The 22,037-nt window shown below is 40.0% G+C and overlaps 1 protein-coding gene across 3 annotated transcripts in view; it reads left to right on the forward strand.

Moving 5' to 3' along the window:
* CC2D2A (coiled-coil and C2 domain containing 2A) overlaps positions 1-22,037 on the forward strand; it is a 136,154-nt gene that overhangs the window by 72,473 nt on the left and 41,644 nt on the right. For all 3 annotated transcript variants that reach the window (XM_022566980.3, XM_089911692.1, XM_089911693.1), the window contains 3 exons: positions 4,573-4,750; positions 16,560-16,716; positions 18,894-19,041. In XM_022566980.3, the coding sequence (XP_022422688.2) occupies positions 4,573-4,750; positions 16,560-16,716; positions 18,894-19,041 (483 nt within the window). The remainder of the gene's footprint in view (positions 1-4,572; positions 4,751-16,559; positions 16,717-18,893; positions 19,042-22,037) is intronic.

A 22,037-nucleotide genomic window follows, 5' to 3' on the forward strand; every position in this document is an offset into this window, starting at 1 on the left:
TTCCATGCAAATGGAAATCAGACGAAAGCTGGAGTAGCAATTCTCATATAATACAAAATAGACTTTAAAATAAAGACAATTACAAGAGACAAAGAAGGACACTACATAATGATCAAGGGATCAATCCAAGAAGAAGATATAACAATTGTAAATATTTATGCACCCAACATAGGAGCAACTCAATACATAAGGCAAATGCTAACAGCCATAAAAGGGGAAATCAACAGTAACACATTCATAGTAGGGGACTATAAAATCCAACTTTCACCAATCGACAGATCATCCAAAATGAAAATAAATAAGGAAACACAAGCTTTAAATGATACATTAAACAAGATGGGCTTAATTGATATTTTTAGGACATTCCATCCAAAAACAACAGAATACACTTTCTTCTCAAGTGCTCATGGAACATTCTCCAGGATAGATCATATCTTGGGTCACAAATCAAGCCTTGGTAAATTTAAGAAAATTGAAATCATATCAAGTATATTTTCTGACCATAATGCTATGAGACTAGATATCAATTACAGGAAAAAAATCTGTAAAAATTACAAACACATGGAGGCAAAACAATACACTACTAAATAACCAAGAGATCACTGAAGAAATCAAAGAGGAAAACAAAAAATACATAGAAACAAATGACAATGAAAACACGATGATCCAAAACCTATGGGATGCGGCAAAAGCAGCTCTAAGAGGGAAGTTTATAGCAATACAATCCTACCTCAAGAAACAAGAAACATCTCAAATAAACAACCTAACCTTACACCTAAAGCAATTAGAGAAAGAAGAATAAAAAAACTCAAAAGTTAGCAGAAGAAAAGAAATAATAAAGATCAGATCAGAAATAAATGAAAAAGAAATGAAGGAAACACTAGTAAAGATCAATAAATCTAAAAGCTGGTTATTTGAGAAGATAAACAAAATTGATAAACCATTATTCAGACGCATCAAGAAAAAAAGGGAGAAGACTCAAATCAACAGAATTAGAAATGAAAAGAAGTGACAACTGACACTGCAGAAATACATAGGATCATGAGAGATTACTACAAGCAACTATATGCCAATAAAATGGACAACCTGGAAGAAATGGACAAATTCTTAGAAAAACACAACTTTCTGAGGCTGAACCAGGAAGAAACAGAAAATATAAACAGACCAATCACAAGCAATGGAATTGAAACTGTGATTAAAAATCTTCCAACAAACAAAAGCCCAGGACCAGATGGGTTTGCAGGTGAATTTTATCAAACATTTAGAGAAGAGCAAACACCTATCCTTCTCAAACTCTTCCAAAATATAGCAGTGGGAGGAACACTCCCAAACTCATTCTACGAGGCCATCATCACCCTGATACCAAAACCAGACAAAGATGTCACAAAGGAAGAAAACTACAGGCCATTATCACTGATGAACATAGATGCAAAAATCCTCAACAAATACTAGCAAACAGAATCCAACAGCACATTAAAAGGATCATACACCATGATCAAGTGGGGTTTATCCCAGGGATGCAAGGATTCTTCAATATACACAAATCAATCAATGTGATAGACCATATTAACAAATTGAAGGAGTAAAATCATATGATCACCTCAATAGATGCAGAAAAAGCTTTTGACAAAATTCAACATCCATTTATGATAAAAACTCTCCAGAAAGTAGGCATAGAGGGAACTTACCTCAACATAATAAAGGCCATATATGACAAACCCACAAGCAACATCATTCTCAATGGTGACAAACTGAAACCATTTCCACTAAGATCAGGAACGAGACAAGGTTTCCCACTCTCACCACTATTATTCAACATAGTTTTGGAAGTTTTAGCCACAGCAATCAGACAAGAAATAGAAATAAAAGGAATCCAAATCAGAAAAGAAGTAAAGCTGTCACTGTTTGCAGAAGATGACTTGATACCATACATAGAGAATCTAAAGAGGCTACCAGAAAACTACTAGAGCTAATCAATGAATTTGGTAAAGTTGCAGGATACAACATTAATGCACAGAAATCTCTTGCATTCCTATACAGTAATGGTGAAAAATCTGAAAGAGAAATTAAGGAAACACTCCCATTTACCACTGCAACAAAAAGAATAAACTACCCAGGAATTAACCTAGCTAAGGAGACAAAAGACCAGTATGCAGAAAACTATAAGACACTGATGAAAGAAATTAAACATGATACAAATAGATGGAGAGATATACCACTCTCTTTCTTGGATTGGAAGAATCAACATTGTGAAGATGACTATGCACCCAAAGCAATCTACAGATTCAATGCAGTCCCTATGAAACTACCAATGGCATTTTTCACAGAACTAGAACAAAAAATTTCACAATTTGTATGGAAACACAAAAGACCCCGAACAGCCAAAGCAATCTTGAGAAAGAAAAATGGAGCTGCAGGAATCAGGCTCCTGGACTTCAGACTATACTACAGAGCTACATTAATCAAGACAATATGGTACTGGCACAAAAACAGAAATATTGATCAATGGAACAGGATAGAAAGCCCAGCGATAAACCCATGTACATATGGTCACCTTATTTTTGATAAAAGAGACAAGAATGTACAATGGAGAAAAGACAGCGTCTTCAATAAGTGGTGCTGGGAAAATTGAACAGCTACATGTAAAAGAATGAAATTAGAACACTCCCTAACACCATACACAAAAATAAACCCAAAATGGATTAAAGACCTAAATGTAAGGGCAAACACTATAAAACTCTTAGAGGAAAACATAGGCAGAATACTCTATGACATAAATCACAGCAAGATCCTTTTTGACCCACCTCCTAGGGAAATGGAAATTAAAACAAAAATAAACAAATGGGACCCAATGAAACTTAAAACTTTTGCACAGCAAAGGAAACCATAAGCAAGATGAAAAGACAACCTTCAGAATGGGAGAAAATATTTGCAAATGAAGCAACTGACAAAGGAGTAATCTCCAAAATTTACAAGAAGCTCATGCAGCTCAATACCAAAACAACAAACAACCCAATCCAAAAATGGGCACAAGATCTAGATAGATATTTCTCCAAAGAAGATATATAGATTGCCAACAAACACATGAAAGAATGCCCAACATCACTAATCATTGGAGAAATGCAAATCAAAACTACAATGAGGTATCACTTCACACCAGTCAGAATGGCCATCATCAAAAAATCTACAAACGATAAATGCTGGAGAGATTGTGGAGGAAAGGGAACCCTCTTGCACTGTTGGTGGGAATGTAAATCAATACAGCCACTATGGATAACAGTATGGAAATTCCTTAAAAAACTAAAAATAGAACTACCATACAACCCAGCAATCCCACTACTGGGCATATCCCCTGAGAAAGCCATAATTCAAAAAGAGACGTGCCGCAATGTTCATTGCAGCAATATTTACACCAGAACATGGAAGCAACGCTAAGTGTCCATCGACAGATGAATGGATAAAGAAGATGTGGCACATATATACAATGTAATATTACTCAGCCATAAAAAGAAATGAAATTGACTTATTGAGGTGGATGGACCTAGAGTCTGTCATACAGAGTCAAGTAAGTCAGAAAGAGAAAAACAAATACTGTATGCTAACACATATATATCAAAAAAAACAAAAAAAAAATGGTTCTGAAGAACCTAGGGGCAGGACAGGAATAAAGACGCAGACGTAGAGAATGGACTTGAGGATACGGGAAGGGGGAAGGGTAAGCTGGGATGAAGTGAGAGAGTGGCATGGACTTATATACACTACCTAATGTAAAATAGATAGCTAGTGGGAAGCAGCCACATAGCACAAGGAGATCAGCTCTGTGCTTTGTGACCACCTAGAGCGGTGGGATAGGGAGGGTAAGAGGGAGATGCAAGAGGGAGGAGATATGGGGATATATGTATATGTATAGCTAATTCACTTCGTTATAAAGCAGAAACTAACACACCATTGTAAAGCAATTATACTCCAATATAGATGTTAAAAAAAAAAAAAAAATGATATGCTTGCCTGGATACCTCCTATGTTCTATTGGGATTCAAATGACCTTTAACAATGAGGAACATTTCTTAATCCCGTGCAGCCAGTGAGCAGTGACTCACCATTGGAAAATGTTAAGAAAAAGCTTGGATCTTGGAAAAGCAGAGTTGACCCAAATGCTACAATATGCTATTATATTTATAGGTTAAAACATCCTCCCCAAACATAAATCACTACTAGCCTTTATGGTCTGAACTCACTCCATTTAACAAATAATATAATTCTGTTTACTTTAAACTTTGGGATACAAATGTAAGGGTTGTTTGAAATAATTAAGGAGACCGTAGCACAGTGATGCTTTAGCACAGTTCTAAATCCCCTGTGGCCTTTTCAGGGCCTCTTATTTCATATCACACATACTATTTATTATATTAAGCACTGCAAGACCTATGGCTGCCTTGGTTCAATGAAGGCTAAAGGGACTGAAGCTCCAGCTCCAGTGTATCTTATTCTGGTCAGTGCCCATTTGTCAAACACTCCAGTTATACTTAGTAAATGAATACTGACCCACCAGTGAATGGTCTCACTCTGCAGGGTGGAGGTCTTGCGAAGGGAGGATGTCAAGAGGCGCTCGCTGTATTTAAAGGTGACCTTCAACAACAAGGAAGTGTCCAGGACCGACAGTCGGCCACTTGGGGCTGACTTCCGTGTTCACTTTGGACAGATTTTCAACTTGAAAATATTCAACTGGCCGGAGAGTTTAACACTTCAGGTACATATTTTAATTATAGTCACTGTCCCAAGAATTTTGGGTCATCACAGGTGCGAGATGGTTTTAAATCATCCATTGGCTATGCTGGTGTCCTGATAGATTCTCAAGGGGAACAGAAGGTCAGCTCTTCCTGGGCACGTCTTAAGGTCTTGGCAGAAAAGATCTGTTACCCCACTTGGCTCCTAGAAATGCTGGCGGAGTAACTGGCCACAGTGCTCAAGTGTATGTCTCTAGACGAGGTGGGGGGATGAGGGAGGATGGGGGACGGTAGAGAGGTCTCTGGCTCATTCATCGGAGAACTTCAACGTCACGCTGTACCAAGATCCTAGCCTAATATACCAGAGAAATCAACTTCTATAATCACAGGTGGTTATAATGGGGGGTTGGGGTACAGGTGCTAGGATCCCCCAAAATAAATAAAGCTCCCCACTAGCCTAAATGCCACCATTAGCAATATATTTATTTGTGTCTGTTTTAGTTTCCTAAGGCTGCCATAATGAAGCACCACAAACTTGGTGACTTAAGACAACAGCCATTTTTTCTCTCACCGTTCTGGAGGCCCTGAAGTCTGAAATCAAGGTGTCAGTGGGGCTGTGCTCCCTCCAAAAGCTCTAGAGAAGAACCTTTCCTGCCTCTTCAGCTCCTGGTGACTCCAGGTGTTCCTTGGCTTGTGGTAGCATCACTCCCATCTCTGCTTCCATCTACACATGGCCTTCTCTTGTCTGTGTGTCCTTTTTGGTCTCTTACAAGGACACTCTCGTTGGATTTAGGACCCACCCTAATCCAGTATACGCTCATCTGGATCTTTAACTAATTACACCTGGAAACACCCTATTTCCAAATAAGGTCACATTCTGTGGTTCCAGGTGGACATGAAGTTTTAGAGGACACTATTCAATCTACTACAGTGTCTTAGGCTTGCTGTTCTTATGGCGAAACCTCTCTTATGATGCTGACAGATTCTCTTTTATGATACTAATAGGCATGTTACTTAGGCTTGCAAATATGTGACACAGGTGCCTTTGTTTGCCATCTACCACCCATGCAGAAATCACTAATCCTCATCCACCACTTGTGCAGAAATTTCTCGTTCTTATCCACCACCCTTGCCAGAAATGACAATTGATCATGCCCTATTTTCCCCCACTGAGCCTGGATATAACTTCAGAATCCTTCTCAACACTGTACTCCAGGCTGCCACTACCTATGATTGTAATTGACATTAAGTCTGCAGATACAATTACAGCTATGTAATTATTAAAATATTTAAATACTTCTCTACTGAATAGCAAAAAGTTTCCATCCTGGACCCCCAAAATGCCACCCTGGCCACATAGACCCCACTTCCAAGACCCTCTGGACCTTCTTACAATGGACCAGTTAAAGGGTATGTCTGAACAAGGTTAATGCCTCCAGGATCCTGTTCCCTTGTACGGTAAAAGTTCTTGTGATTGGTTAGCACTTGGCTGTGAGTACTGTTCAACGTTTTGAATATCAACCCCTGTCTAGACTCAGGCAGTTGAAAACCTTCTAAAACTAGTAGAGGAAGTTTGAAACAGCTAAGATAGGGGGTTATTTTGACAGTGGGAAGGAAGCACAGTAGAAATGCTCAGCATGAAGTAGGGATGCCAAGAAATGAGATGGTGACCCTGAACCGGTCAGCACTGGGCACCCAAGGTCAACCACCTGGGTTTGGGGCTTTCCAGAGACTGTGGCAATTTTGTCCTTCTCCTTTCATCCCTGATCTGGGGGTGATGAGGCCTGAGGGTGATCCTCATGTACAAAGCACCTAGCATCATGACTCAGGCCAAATCCCTTTGCTGTGCTGATAACAGCATTGATAGCTACAAAACTGAAAAATGTTTTTCTGGAAAGTTTAGTGCTAGGCTTAGCCCAGTCACTCATGTAATTCTGCAAAAACCCATCTGATTTTTAAGGAAATGTCTATGTATTTGGGAACTTAAGAAAAACAGAACGAACTTACTTTGCTGCTCAACTTAATATGGGTGAGAGGAGAAAGTAAGGAGATTTTGTTAGAGTAAAGAATGATACGAGAAAGGGGATTGAATGCGGAGGTTTGGTGAAAATGTGAGTTTTTCTTAAGCCTGAAAATTCCCTATGAATATCCGTGGGAAAATAATCTCGACATTTCTGCATGATGGGGTGATGGTGCCTGAAGGTGAGAGCAGAGAGTCACCCAGCTCTGCACTGGGAAGGGAAGCTGAGGGCACCTCCAAGTGGATGGCCGGTGGGCTTGCCTGGTACTAACAACCCTGCCCGTGGTGCCAGGTCCACGCCCACTGTGCACCCCCGCTCCTCTGGAGCCCCTGCTGAGCCTGACTGCCTACATAGAGGGCTCCTCTTCCTCTGTCCCTTAGCAAAGTTGTGTCTGAGGGGCTCTGAGATCCTGCTGACTGGGTTTCATCCCATCATCTCTCCCTGTGAGAGGCACCATTATTTGAGTCACTTAACTACGAGGCACCATGGATCCAAAGACACAATCCCATTTCAGATTTGTTGAAATTAGAAAATCTGGTATTCTTTGTACCACTAACACCTGATTAAGAGAGGCCTTTCTTAGCCAGAGATTCTCTGCAGTGCAGAGCCTGAAGGCAGTCTTTCTCTTTGCATGGCAAAGGACTTTGGAACATTTAAAATCCAAATGCCTTTGGGCGGAGGGTCACACCCTGCTGGTTCTGAAGCCCCACATCTTTACTGCTTCCCACATGAACCCTCCTGCCCTGGCCCTGCACACTTGCGTGTGCTTAAGCTACAGTTTAAAGCAAGACTTAACTGCACAGGGAAAACTGTCTAAGTGAAGAATAAAACTTGATGGAGAAAGTAAATAAACACAAACTCCAAAAGCCAGCTCGATGCTTTGCTGTCACCTGCTCTTCACCATGAGAGGTTGCTGGGGACCCTTAAGAGTCTTACCTGTCCCACATCCACAGAATAGCAAAGATTTCAGCTACGCAGAGTTTGCCCCCTTGTTTGAGATTCATCCTTGACTCCTCCCCTTCCTCCCCTGCAGAGGAAAAACTGATGTTGAGGAAGACCGAGATTCACATGAGAAGATCGGATAGAGAGCTAGAGGGAGGCCGGGGAGAGCAGCAGACAGAACATGGCAGGTAGGAAGGACTGGGGGCCTCGGAAAGAGACCCTCCCACACTGAAGCTAGTGCAAAGGACAGGAGAGAAGGCCCTGGCATCCGGGTGTCCAGCCTGCGTCCCTGTTGGTCGGTGAGAGCTCAGACCACCTGGCCAGTCTGTGAAACCCTCTCCCACTCTGGGCCATTCTAAATGTTCTGAATTACCATGTGGGAAGACATCCTCCACCTTCCACTAATGTACCAAGACTTTATTTCACATATATTCTAAAACATAAAGGAAGCCTCCTATACTATCTCCCATTGACTCTCTTGAATATTAACTTGCTATGGCTATTACAATCAAAACAATTTTATAAAGTAATGTGAAAAGGGTATTCTCTAAAATATTATGAAATGAATTTTTAAATAAAAAAACAAAATTTTATCCTACAATATTAAGAATATACTTGTAAGCTATCTTGGCCTTAAGAGCTGAATCATGTCATCTTCTTTAAAAAATTATAAACTAAAGGAGTCTTGGGTAAGTTCTTAAACTATCCATAAAGATTTGATAACTGATCAAATTACATATCATAATGGCTCAATGGCCTAATTTTTTATAATTGAGTAGTGGTTATAGATGAAATTAATTTAGAGGATATTGTATTTTGACTGTCTAGGAATAGTACTGTGTCATTTGGAAATTTTCCATATAACTGCAAGTTTTGAATTAGGGAAGGTTCAAGGATTACTGGCAACTTCAGGAGGATAAGAAAAATCACCTTAAATGCATCTGTTTATGCGAGTGCTATCAGATTTCTATAGAGGGTAATGTGTTTCAGAAAATGTTCCAAGATTGTCAGAACTGTAATGCATCGGTTGATGACTCAACAACCAAGCCCTGAATGTTGTTTAATTGTTGAGAGCCAGCTGAGGGTCTGATGCTGAGCCAGGAGTATAGTGGAGCATTGGAAGCCATGTATAAAGGGAGGTATACACGGCCCTGTCTCAGGGAGCTTTAAATCCAGCTAGGAGATGCGAGAGAGACAACTACAAAGAAGCAACGCTCAGTGCAGTATGATACATAGGACTGTTGAAGGGAACAGTGCTGATCGTGATGTTTGACTTCTTGCATGTTTTGAACCACAAGGCTCAGTGTTTCCTAGCCAGGCTTGAGATAGGAATGCCAGGGCGGCCCTACAAAGAAGAAGATAAGTCCACAGGCTGGCCCAGAAAGCCAGGAGTGAGGGGATGGGGTTGGGCCTCACAGCAGAAATGGGAGGAAGGAATTAATTAGAGCAACACTGCAGCCTTGAAAGAAGGATTGACAGGACTTGATGATGGTTTGACTAGAGGGAGTAAAAAGAAGAGGAATCAAGGTTGGCCCCAAGGGAAGGGTGAGATGGGACTTCACAGGATGGGAGCTGGAATGGGACCAGAGCCCTTCCAGAAAGGTCTTGAAAAGGTCTGGCTTCTGAGGTCATTCCAAAATAAATGCTTGGTGTTTTCACAAAAATGAAGTTTGATTTAGAAATAAAAAAGCTTTGTGATAATGACCTTCACTTCCTTATCATTCACATCTATAATATCACCCCATATTCATCTTCTTGACTCCCCAAAACTAACAGCTGTTGTGTAATACTGCTGGGTGGCTTTGAAATATCTTAGCATTATTACTTTTTCCTTATGAAGCAATCCTGTTGAGCTTTCATATTCCTGGCATGCGGATTGAGATAGGGAACTTTTCCTTTTAACCAAGTTGGCAATATCTCGAGTTTCCCTTCCCAGAGCCTCTCCTGATTTCCCTGGCTCTTCTGCAGAATTGCACTCTCCAAGTGGGAAAACCAATCCTATTTGGAGAAGTGTCCTTGATAACCCTCACTGGGACAGGGGGAGAGAAAATAAAGATACCAAAAGGAGACTCCCTCCCAGAAGCTTGGCAGGGAAAGGAAGGAGGGAACTGGATCAGGGGTCTGAAAGGGGACCATGGTTTACTTTAGGGAGTAGTTGACTGGAGCACAGTTGTCAGCTGTGGGAAAAGCAGCCAGTCCAGAAAACATTGATGACTTGGAAAATAAAAAGGAAAGTTGTAGGGGGAGTGGGTGGGAGAAAGGAAGGAAAGAGGGTGGGAGTGTTGAGGGAAGGAATGCCACAGGATACTGGGAGGGGTGGGATCAAGACAGAATAGCATGGTCCTTTGAGTCAAGAGTGAAGACACAAGGGAGGGGGTGGAAGGCTGGCCGTAAGGGGGTTCACCTCCAATGCCCACAGCCTTTTCAGTGAAGGAAGGGAGTCTGTGGGCACAAGAGTAAGGAAGGTTTGATCCAACACTGAAGGGAAATGGGGACATCAACCAAGAGACAATTAACAGACTGGACGATAACATCACCGGTGGCTGAGATTACAGGGCAGCCACTTATACCAAATCCAACACCACCATGTGCAAAATATGAAACTGCTGTGTTTTGTTTTGCTTTGCTTTGTTTAGGTTTTAAAATAAGAGAAACATGACTTAAGACCATGCAGTATAAACTACTTCACGATGGATTCTTTTTTATCTAAACTTAATGCCCCTACATTTCTAAGGTTTGTCTTATCTATACAGTTCTAAATACTGTTAGCAGGTAAATTTGCACCAGAGTGTTGAGTTAAAGCAAACACCATTCCAAATGCAGGAGAAGTTAATAAGAATCACATAAATAGTTCCAATTTGGTAGCAGTTGATCTAATTGCTATTCTGAATTCAATGCTGCCTTGCTTTATACAACAGGAATTTTTGAACAGTTGAACATAAATTATATTTCCTGTCTTGTTTCTTCATTAACATTCCACCTTCAAACACACACACACAAACACTCATTTTGCTTAGAGCAGTGCTTCTCAATGGAGATTATGTTGCCCCCACCCCGGGGGGTGCCTTTTGGCAGTGTCTGGAGACATTTTAATGGTCACAAGTGGTGAGGAGCTACTGGCACCTCTAATAAGTTGAGGCCAGGGATGCTGCTAAACATCTTACAATGTACAGCACAGTATACTGCAACAAAGGATTGTTCAGCCCCAAATGTCAACAGTGCTGAGGTTGAGAACCCCTGACTTAGAAAGAAATGAAAATTAAACTTAATTATACAAAAAGTGATTTGCAAATACCTATAAAGCCCAAAGTGCCCATTTTCTGATTTTTAAAAATAGTATTTCTGGGCTTCCCTGGTGGCGCAGTGGTTGAGAGTCTGCCTGCCGATGCAGGGGATGCGGGTTCGTGCCCCGGTCTGGGAGGATCCCACATGCCGCGGAGCGGCTGGGCCCGTGAGCCATGGCCGCTGAGCCTGCGCGTCCGGAGCCTGCGCTTCACAACAGTGAGAGGCCCGCATATCACCAAAAAAAAAAAAAAAAATAGCATTTCATCCTAGCATTAAATAGAACTGCTATTTAAAAAATTAGGGTGTCTTGAAAAGACAGATCTTACATGTTAAAGTTTAATTTAAATAAAAGAAATTCTTATTTTACAAAGCTTACTAACATCAACTGGCTACCTTTAAAAGGTAGGGTAAAAAGTTTAGGACATTTTTGGATTTTTTTTTTTTTTTGGCTTTGTGGGATGGTATCCATTTTTCCTTATTTAAAAAAAAAAGTTGATTATTACCTTCTGAGACAGTAGTCCCAATCAGCAAACCCTCCATTTCCCCAGAGTCTGTAGTTGCCTCTGTCCTACAGACTCAGCACCAAGATTCTCCAATTCATTTCCTCTCTGACACTAGACAGGAATGTGTTTCTGGAGACGGGGAAACAGACCCTTCCACTGACATCTACCAGAAATGCCCTTTATGTAGTAACTGCATGTTTTATTGGGCATCGTTAACCGTGGTGACCAGCACAGCACATCCACAAGGAATTAAAAATCAAAACAGAAGCTCAGAGGCATCTCTTAAGGTCCTTCCACAATATAATACTTGATAAACTATTAAAGTCTAGCAGGGATGTTTTTGCAAAGCCACTGGAGTCAGATAATATAGAAATTTTGTCCTGTGCAGCTGAGTAAACAAACACTGAATTCTATTTTGGAAGGGGATATAAGGAATCTGAAAAATATTTGGATTTGTTTTTATTTTTAGATGTGTTTCACACCCTGATTTAGTTGCTCTGGGTGTTGGGCTGTTTGGGAATTCATTAGTCATAGGAGTGGTTAAGAAAGACACAAAGTCAGGCAAGATTTAGCTAAATACTAAATACTGCATTTATGTCATCTTGTGAAGCATTTTATCAGCATAAATGGTATTTTCTGACTGTTGGTATGGTTTCTATTGCCTTAACTTGAAGGGTTTTATTAGCTCCTGATTTTTTTAAAGCATTTAAGGCTTAATGTAGTTTGTTTTTCACCTCCTTGCCTTTGGGTTCCTAGAAATACAGATGATTTAATTATAAATATGGAATATGCCATAAAATTCCTATAAGGCCTCAGAAACTTAATGTCTTCCTTGAAAAAAAAATAGTGTGTCTTGAAAAGACATTCTTACAAGTTAAAATTTAAGTTAAATAAAAGAAATTCTTTTGTCATAAAGCTGAATAAAATCAATTGGCCAACAAGATTTAATGAGATATTTGGGAAATGTTATCATGTTTATGAAAGACCTTTGTAAACTTCGAAGTATTATAAAAATGCACATGCTTGTTGTCAACTGTATGCCCAAACAAAGAAGGAAAAAACATTTATTGAGCTCATACAGAGGGAAAGAGGCTTTCATCCATCTCAGCTAAACTGCACCACTGCCTTCCTGCTGAGCTTTGGGTAACATCCTCATTTTACAATGAGAGCAAAAGTGAGGGGAATGTCATGCCCAAGGTCACACAGCACAGCTAGTAAGTTGCAATGTCAGGATTCAGTCCCAGACCCGTTGAACCACAAGCCTGTCCTGTCCTGTCCACCACACTGCCCTCCGCAGGCTGTGGGAGGAGCTGACAGTCATGTGGGGAGTAAAACAAGTCAGGTAAAAAAAATCTGAGAGCCATACTACACCCAAGTCTGCCAGCTGTTGAGAGAAGAAAACAATTCCATTCCACGGATTTATCATCTAACAACTTACTTCTATTAACTGTTCTATGTTTAACCTTTTGAGGAACTGCCAGATTGCTTTCCAAAGTGGCTGCATTATTTTACATTCCCACCAGCAGTGTGTGAGTTTCCATTTTCTCCACATCCTTGCCACACTTGTTTTCATTTGCCTTTTTGATTGCAGCCCTCCTCGTGGGTGTGAAATAGTATCTCAGTGTGGTTTTGCTTTGCATTTCCTTGACGGATAATGATGTTGATCGTTCATACAAGCATTATTCATAATAGTCAAAAAGTGGAAACAACCCAAATACCCATCAAGTAAAATGTGACATAGCAAAAAAAAAAAAAATGTGACATAGCCATACAATGGAATATTATTTGGCAATAACAAAAGAAAAAAAATACTGATACATGGTACAACATGGCTGATTCTTTAAAGCATTAAGAATGAAAGCTAAGTGAAAGAAGTCAGTTACAAAGAATCACAAGGTGTATGAGTCCATTTACTTAAAATGTCCAGAATAGGCAGATCTATAGAGACAGAGTATATTTGTGGTTGCCTAGGGCTGTCAGGAAGGGGAGGTAAAAAGGGAAATAACTGCTAGTGGGTATGAGAGTTTTTTCAGTGTGACGAAATGTTCTAAAATGGATTGTAGTGTTATTTTTCTGGATTTTGTGAGTTTATAGCATTTGCCAGCTTTTTAAAATTTATACTTCGTTGTGATTTGTTCTCATTCTAAATAGTCTCTTCTGTAAAATTAAGTAAATAAATAAATTTTGTCCAAAAAATAAGAAAAAAAAAAAACGGGAGTTAACCTGCTCCCATCTAAACATATTAATTCACAGATGGTAGGTACTGACAGTCAAAGGGAAATCAAACAAGATCCCTACTTTCAGGAATCTCACCATCCAGTAAAACAAATGATGCATAAACAACGAATTTCAATAGAGGGAATAAGCATTCCCACAGGGAAATCATAGGGAAAGGTGGTGGCACCTAAGTAAGTATGGGTGGGCATGTGGCAGGTCTCACTCAGTGTCCAGTACAGCAGGGGCACCTTCCAGGGAGGTAAAGCCCCTGCGCGAAATGGACAGTGCACCCTCGCCTTGCTGAGAGACCAAGCAAGCCCCTTGAGGGTCTGAGAGGAAGTCAGAGACAGGAAGAGTTCGGTGGTCTTTTGATCACCATGGCCCATGCTAAGGTGATCCTTTAACCTTTGATTGTAGCCATTGTTTTTATAGCACTTCCATGTTTTGTGGTTCTTTCATTCAGATTTTAAATTATCTTTCAGTCATTATTTCTCACCAATCTGTCTAAAGTAATTATACTTTATGGATCATGGTTATGGCTTTAAAAGTTTTCTTAATTGTTTAATCACCTTTCTGATTTTCCTTGACCAATGAGGAAGATGTAAGAAAAAGTGTACGAGTTTTGAAGTGAAACAGTTGTAGATTCAAATCGCAGCTTTGTGACTTAAGAGATGAGGGACTAGGGGAAGTTTTTCCCCTTTGTCGAGCCACACACATCCATAATCTAGAATTGCTGGGTCTGTTATCGTGCTTAATCTTTACCACAAACCGTCCTTCATAGGATTGTGGTTAAGTTTAAACGAGATTAACAGACGGCTTCATACAAAGGAATGTCTCAGTGAATTAAAATTTGGGGGGAAGTACAAAAAATTTTAAAGAAAAACCCACCATTTTCTCAGACTGAAACTTGATGCCGGTGAGTCCATAATTGAACAGGTCAAACCAAGGTCTCCTGTGCAATAAACAACAACCTGCTACATGTTCTTTAAGGTCTGTGATATTATAAAACTGGCAGGCTCTTATGAGAGGTTGAGGTAAGCAAAAAAAAGGGCCCTCCTTTCTCCATTGGAGTTCTGAGCCAATAAAAATATAGAGAAAAAGTGTTAAAAAATGTAAAAAGAGAGGGGGATCACCTATAAATTAATAGAGCCTTAAGGGACACACCAATCAATTGCAACGTATGGAATAAATTGTGATGTTAATTCAAAGTAATTTTTTGAGACTCTAAAGAGCATTTGAAACTTACTGATATTTGACATTATTAAGGAATTGCTGTGATAATAGTATTGTAATTATGCCTTTTTATATCCTTCTCTTTTAGAGATACATATTGAAACATTTACAGTAAAATGATGTCTGAGTTCAAAATACTGGTGGAGAGTCAAATGGTTGAGAGTGTAGATAAAACCAGATTGGCCATAAGTTAATGGTAATTGAAGCTAGGTAGGTGATGGGTTCATGGTATATTCTTCTTCTAAGATTACATATATTTGAAATTTTCCCTAAAAGATCTTTTTAATAAGGAAAAAAAAATATCACCTATCTACTGATAAAGATGAATTTGGAGAGCGTGGCTTAAATGTGCCACTCATGGGCTTCCTGCTGAGCCCCTGAATTAGGCAGAGGTAAGCCCTGAACAATCACAGGTTTCTTGGTGCATCCAGCCTGTTAGAATACCTCACAGTGGTACTAAGTCTGGGGTTTTGAGTTCAGTTCCTATGCAGTCTCTGCTTTGTCTTTGCCCCAGTAGCCCCTCAAAGCTCAATCAGCCATCTTGCAAATGTGAGCTGGTAGATACCAGGGAGATGAAGCCAGGATAGCAGCCCAGTACAAATCCATCCTCATGGTTATCCTTGGACAAGAATTCATATCACATGCCGTGATACGAGGATGGTAGGCAGAGAGGCTCCGTAGTGTCATTTTTGTGCATGCAGGTTGTAAATGGAAAGTATTAATCAGAGGGAACTCTATTGCATAAGAAGAAAAACAGGAGTACTTAATTTGTAGAAATAAAAGAGTAAAATCTGCATTTTAGAGAAATGTGTACCAGCCAGAGAGGCCTCATGGGAAGAAAGAATAAAACATAGAAAGGAAGCCAGCAGAGCTGTGGAATATTTTATCTTTTACCACAAAAGAAATGACCCAAGAATACAGGGGAAGCAGAGGGTCCTACTGAGACCGTACTGTGTATTCATAATCTGTGGTTGCCCTGGCAATGGGTCCTTCATCTCATGGTGATGGCATTACAGTAAGACATACCACAGTAGCTAGTATCAGAGCTACAGGTGGTCAAGTTAGCTCCATTTTGGGAGAAGGCCTGAGAAGAAGCTGGATAGGATTTCAGCAACTAACAAATAAAATGAGGTCTTGAAGGAAAGAACTTTGAGAGATTTACCAAATAACAGATTTGAATACCCTAGCGTATTTCTAGGTATGGTGCGTTTCCTATTGACTTTGAGGTTGGTGCAGATAATAAACCATCTAGTGGCATGTCCATATTGTCCCACCTTTCAACCTGATGGCGTTTCTCTCTGAAATAATCTGAACCAGGAGAAAGAGGAAGCCCATTCTCCAAACTACTGTGTATTAGTTTGACATAGAAACAATTGCAGTCGCCTGATAATTTGATTAACCTCTCTACCCCAGGAGATTAGGCCAGGCAAGAAGACAGGGTGCCAACAACGTGACCATAAATAGGGTATAACCTGGTCTCCATGGAGACCATAGCAACACAACTCAACTTTCCACTCTGAGATGGGTGCTCTTGACTAGAACAGTGACCAGCACAGGAAAATGTACTCATTATCTGGGAGTGAGCACCTTTATTTCTGTTTTTATTTGGCTGTTCCCTTCCTCAATTTCAGGTATATGAAACAGTTGGACACAGTGGTACCACCTTGCTAGCAGAAGTGTTTCTGCCTATTCCTGAAGCTACTGTTGTCACCGGAAGAGCTCCCACTGAAGAAGTGGAGTTTAGCAGTAACCAGCATGTGACACTGGACCACGAGGGAGTTGGCAGTGGTATGGAAAGCCTCAATGGCTAACGGATTCATGATCAAATTTGAACATATCTTTTTTTTCACTTATCAGACAAGCAGACAATTATAAAATTGCTATCAGAAAAATTAAAGCAATAATCATATACAATTTTTGGCAAAGTCATTTTTATATACTATGGGTGGCCAGAAAATTCATATAACTATGCAAGTGTAAAGTAGTTTTACCGTGTGAATTAAGGGCCTTTAGATTGCCTTTGACACCTTAATTCAACTTCTAGGAATCTTTCCTAAGAAAACAATTTGAAATGAAGACAAAACTTTGTGCATAAAAAAAATGTACCTCACAGTGTTATTTGTAAGGTTGAAAAGTTTGAAATAAATAATAGGGAGATTATTAAATAATATTCTCTTATCTCCTTCTACAATTCTGATTAAATATATGATGGACCGTCTCACTCTGTCCACCATGTTTTTTAACCTCTCTTTAATATACTTGACATCTCTTTTTTTCACTTTTATATTCTGTGCAATTTCTTTAAGTCAGTCTTCCAAATCATGAATTCATTTTTTGGCTATGTCCAGTCATTGAAACTCATCACTACGTTTCTTGTTTCAATGATTACATTCTTCACCTCTAGAAATTCTATTTAGTTTTTTACAATCAGTTCTGACAACTTTTTTTCCTTTTCTGACACTCTTGATCATTTCTTTTATTCATTAATTCATTCATTTATTCTTTAAACACATTAAAATATTTTTCAATATTCTGTATCTGATTATTCCAACACCTATCTGCTTACTGGTCTGATTCTGATTCTGTTTCCTCACGTGCCTGGTGATTTTTTATTATGAGAGCATATCTGGAACTTTATCTTCAAGAATTCTTTGAGTCTCTAAACTGATCACCAGTCTAAAAGTCTGGAGGCTTAAGCTTTTAGTTCCAGTTCTGCTACTGACAAGCTGTGTGATCCTAGTAATCATGTAACCTCTTTGAATGTCATCTTCCTCATTCATAAAATGGATCTACTAATAACACCCTTAATGTCATATAGGGTTATTCTGAAGATCAAGATGGAGTGTTCAGTATGAAGGAAAGATCTTTGAAAAACACAAAAATGCTGTTATACGGTTAGCAGTGGTATTGTTTTTGTGTTAAAAATATTAACTGGAACTCCCCAAAGCATGAAGTTGCTATATTTCATGCTTGAAAATCTTTACTTCCTTACTTGATTAAATGCCCTGCCCCGAGACTTTTTTTTTATCACTAATGTCCAATCAGTGAGGGCCAAATCAGTGAGGCTTTACCATCGCTACAACAGCTGAGCAATAGCATCTGTGGAGTGGTCAGCGTTTCCCAGGCATGTCTGAGTCTTTGCAAGTGTTGCCTCACTTAACATGCTGTTCCTTACTCCAGGCACACTCTGACCTTAGGGCCTTTGCCTTTGTTCCTTCTGCCAAGAAGGCTCTTTCGCAAGATACCTACATGCCTCACTTAGCTTTCTTCAGGCCTTTATTCAAAAGTGACTTCTCATGGGCCCTCCCTGGCCACCCCATCTGAAAGTTCAACCCCTGCCTCCTCCAAACACACATTTTCTATACACCTTCCCTAATTTGTTTCTCTTTTGCATTTATCACTCTCTAACATACTGCCCATGTCTCTTACTTATCTTCTTATATCCTGTCTCTCCTACTTGAATGTAAACTCCATGAGAACAGGGATTCCTATCAGTTTTGTTTCTTTACTGCTATCTTTGTGACCAGAATAGTGCCAGCATGAAGTAGGAGCTCAAAGAAGTATCTACTGAATGAATGAATAAATGAATGTCTTCACAGTAATCCATAAAAGGGGGTACTATTATGTTCTCTATTTTATACACAACGAAACCAAGGTTCAGAGAAGTTAAGTAATTTGTCCACACAGCTGTCAAGTGGCAGAACCAGAATATACATGCAGTTGGTCCCACTACAAAGTGCATCGTTTGTTATAATGCCTACACTGTGCTGTCAAGAGATAGAGCCAAGTGGCTGATGGTGAGCGTCATTCCCTGAAGAAGTTCAGTGATGTTGATTTGAATTATGTGTTCCATCCCCACCACTCCCACCCACTCTGTTCCATTTGTCTACTTTCTGCTTTCTTGCTAGTACTGGGCTCACTCCCTCTTTCTAAACAGCATCCTATTTAATCTGCTGTTTCCCCAGGAGTACCCTTCTCATTTGAAGCTGATGGTAGCAATCAACTGATTCTAATGACGTCGGGGAAAGTGTCCAACAGTGTGGCATGGGCCATTGGAGAAAATGGGATTCCCTTAATTCCTCCATTGTCACAGCAGAATATTGGATTTAGAAGGTAATGTATGGCTAGAACAAGCTGATGAGCAATGTCAGCATTGGCATGGACAATATCCAGTGGGAAAAATCTTGCAATATCCCATTCTTTCCTTTTATTGTTATGTGCCAGTATTTTCAGGTTTTTTTTTTTATTAGTAAAGCACTTTACCTTATTTAATCTTCACCAATTAACTGTGAAGTATTCTTTTCCCAATTTCACAAATGGGGAAAGTGCATAGCACATAGCTGTATATATCAATATTTGGCCCTCAGTAAATGTTCATTGTAAATGATGCTTGGTGTAGAACCTTCTGATTATATGAAAGTCCCTATTCTCAGCCCCCTTCCTTGATTGCTAGCCCTAGGTTTCTACTCAGAACAGCAGAAAGGGACTCTGGGCCTCACTAGTTCACTCCAGATGGACGGGTCCTCTCTCCTTGTGGTTGATGCCTGTCCAGGCAGCCTGGACTGTGTCTTGCTTCTGTCCTTCCCCAATAGATGTGTCTTGAGTGGATCATCTTAGAACTGATGTCTCAATTGCCTCCATAAAATAAAAGGACTTATCTTGATCACCAAGAAGACACTTCCCAAGTCAAAGACTGTCATTTTCAATGTGTGGAAAAACAGACTGGGGCTGGTTTTGTTCCCTTTACACCCTCTCCATCCAGTGCAAATGCTTGTATCCATGCGATAAAAACAACAAGGCCTTTCTCAGCCAGGACCCTGGCAGCATTTCCAGTGGAGGTTCGTTTATGTCTTTGAATATAAGCCTTTTGCATTTGTCTCATTGAGTTTTATGCTGGAAATTTCCTGGGGGTGAAAGCTCCAGCTCCTCAGGAGAGGAGGTAAAACACTGTGAGTGATGAGAGATGCAGCCCTGTTGGTAAAGCCCCAACTCATAGAGGGAAACTACCTCAACATAATAAAGGCCATATACAACAAACGCAGAGCAAATATCTTTTTTTTTTTTTTTTTTTTTTTTTTTTGTGGTACACGGGCCTCTCACTGTTGTGGCCTCTCCCGTTGTGGAGCACAGGCTCCAGACGCGCAGGCTCAGCAGCCATGGCTCACGGGCCCAGCCGCTCCACGAGATGTGGGATCCTCCCAGACCAGGGCACGAACCCGTGTCCCCTGCATCGGCAGGCGGACTCTCAACCACTGCGCCACCAGGGAAGCCCCAAACATCATTCTTAATGGTGAAAAACTGAAAGCATTTCCTCTAAGATCAGGAACAAGACAAGGATGTCCACTCTCACCACTATTATTCAACATAGTTTTGGAAGTCCTAGCCATGGCAATCAGAGAAGAAAAAGAAATAAAAGGAATACAAATTGGAAAAGAAGAAGTAAAACTGTCACTGTTTGAAGATTACATGATACTATACATAGAGAATCCAAAAGATACCACCAGAAAACTACTAGAGCTAATCAATGAATCTGGTAAAGTTGCAGGATACAAAATTAATGCACAGAAATCTCTTGCATTCCTATACACTAATGATGAAAGATCTGAAAGAGAAATTAAGGAAACACTTCCATTTCCCACTGCAACAAAAAGAATAAAATACCTAGGAATAAATCTACCTAGGGAGACAAAAGACCTGTATGCAGAAAACTATAAGACATTGATGAAAGAAATTAAAGATCATACCAACAGATGGAGAGATATACCATGTTCTTGGATTGGAAGAATCAACATTGTGAAAATGACTATACTACCCAAAGCAATCTACAGATTCAATGCAATCCCTATCAAATCACCAATGGCATTTTTTATGGAACTAGAACAAAAATTTTTTAAATTTGTATGGAGACACAAAAGACCCTGAATAGCCAAAGCAGTCTTGAGGGAAAAAAACGGAGCTAGAGGAATCAGACTTCCTGACTTCAGACTATACTACAAAGCTACAGTAATCAAGACAATATGATACTAGCACAAAAACAGAAATACAGATCAATGGAACAGGATAGAAAGCCCAGAGATAAACCCACGCACCTATGGTCAACTAATCTATGACAAAGGTGGCAAGGATATACAATGGAGAAAAAGTCTCTTCAATAAGTGGTGCTGGGAAACTGGACAGCTACATGTAAAAGAATGAAATTAGAACACTCCCTAACACCATACACAAAAATAAACTCAAAATGGATTAAAGACCTAAATGTAAGGCCAGACACTATAAAACTCTTAGAGGAAAACATAGGCAGAACCCTCTATGACATAAATCACAGCAAGATCCTTTTTCTTTTCTTTTTTTTTTTTTTTTTGCAAGATCCTTTTTGACCCACCTCCTAGAGAAAGGGAAGTAAAAACAAAAATAAACAAATGGGACCTAATGAAACTTAAAAGCTTTTGCACAGCAAAGGAAACCATAAACAAGATGAAAAGACAACACTCAAAATGGGAGAAAATATTTGCAAACAAATCAACAGACAGGGCTTCCCTAGTGGCGCAGTGGTTGAGAGTCTGCCTGCCGATGCGGGGGACATGGGTTCGTGCCCCGGTCCGGGAAGATCCCACATGCCGCAGAGCGGCTGGGCCCGTGAGCCATGGCTGCTGAGCCTGAGCGTCCGGAGCCTGTGCTCCGCAACGGGAGAAGCCACAACAGTGAGAGGACCACGTACCGCAAAAAAAAAAAGAAAAAATCAACAGACAAAGGATTAATCTCCAAAATATATAAACAGCTCATGCAGCTCAATATTAAAGAAACAAACAACCCAATCCAAAAATGGGCAGAAGACTTAAATAGACATTTCTCCAAAGAAGACATACAGATGGCCAGGAAGCACATGAAAAGCTGCTCAACATCACTAATTATTAGAGAAATGCAAGTCAAAACTACAATGAGGTGTCACCTCACACCAGTTAGAATGGGCATCATCGGAAAATCTACAGGCAACAAATGCTGGAGAGGGTGTGGAGAAAAGGGAACCCTCTTGCACTGTTGGTGGGAATGTAAATTGATACAGCCGCTATGGAGAACAGTGTGGAGGTTCCTTCAAAAACTAAAAATAG

The sequence above is a fragment of the Delphinapterus leucas genome, chromosome 5 (genome assembly GCF_059928025.1).
Source record: "Delphinapterus leucas isolate spDelLeu-1000000601 "Yukka" chromosome 5, BTC_Dleu_Yukka2, whole genome shotgun sequence".
Lineage (NCBI taxonomy): Eukaryota > Metazoa > Chordata > Mammalia > Artiodactyla > Monodontidae > Delphinapterus > Delphinapterus leucas.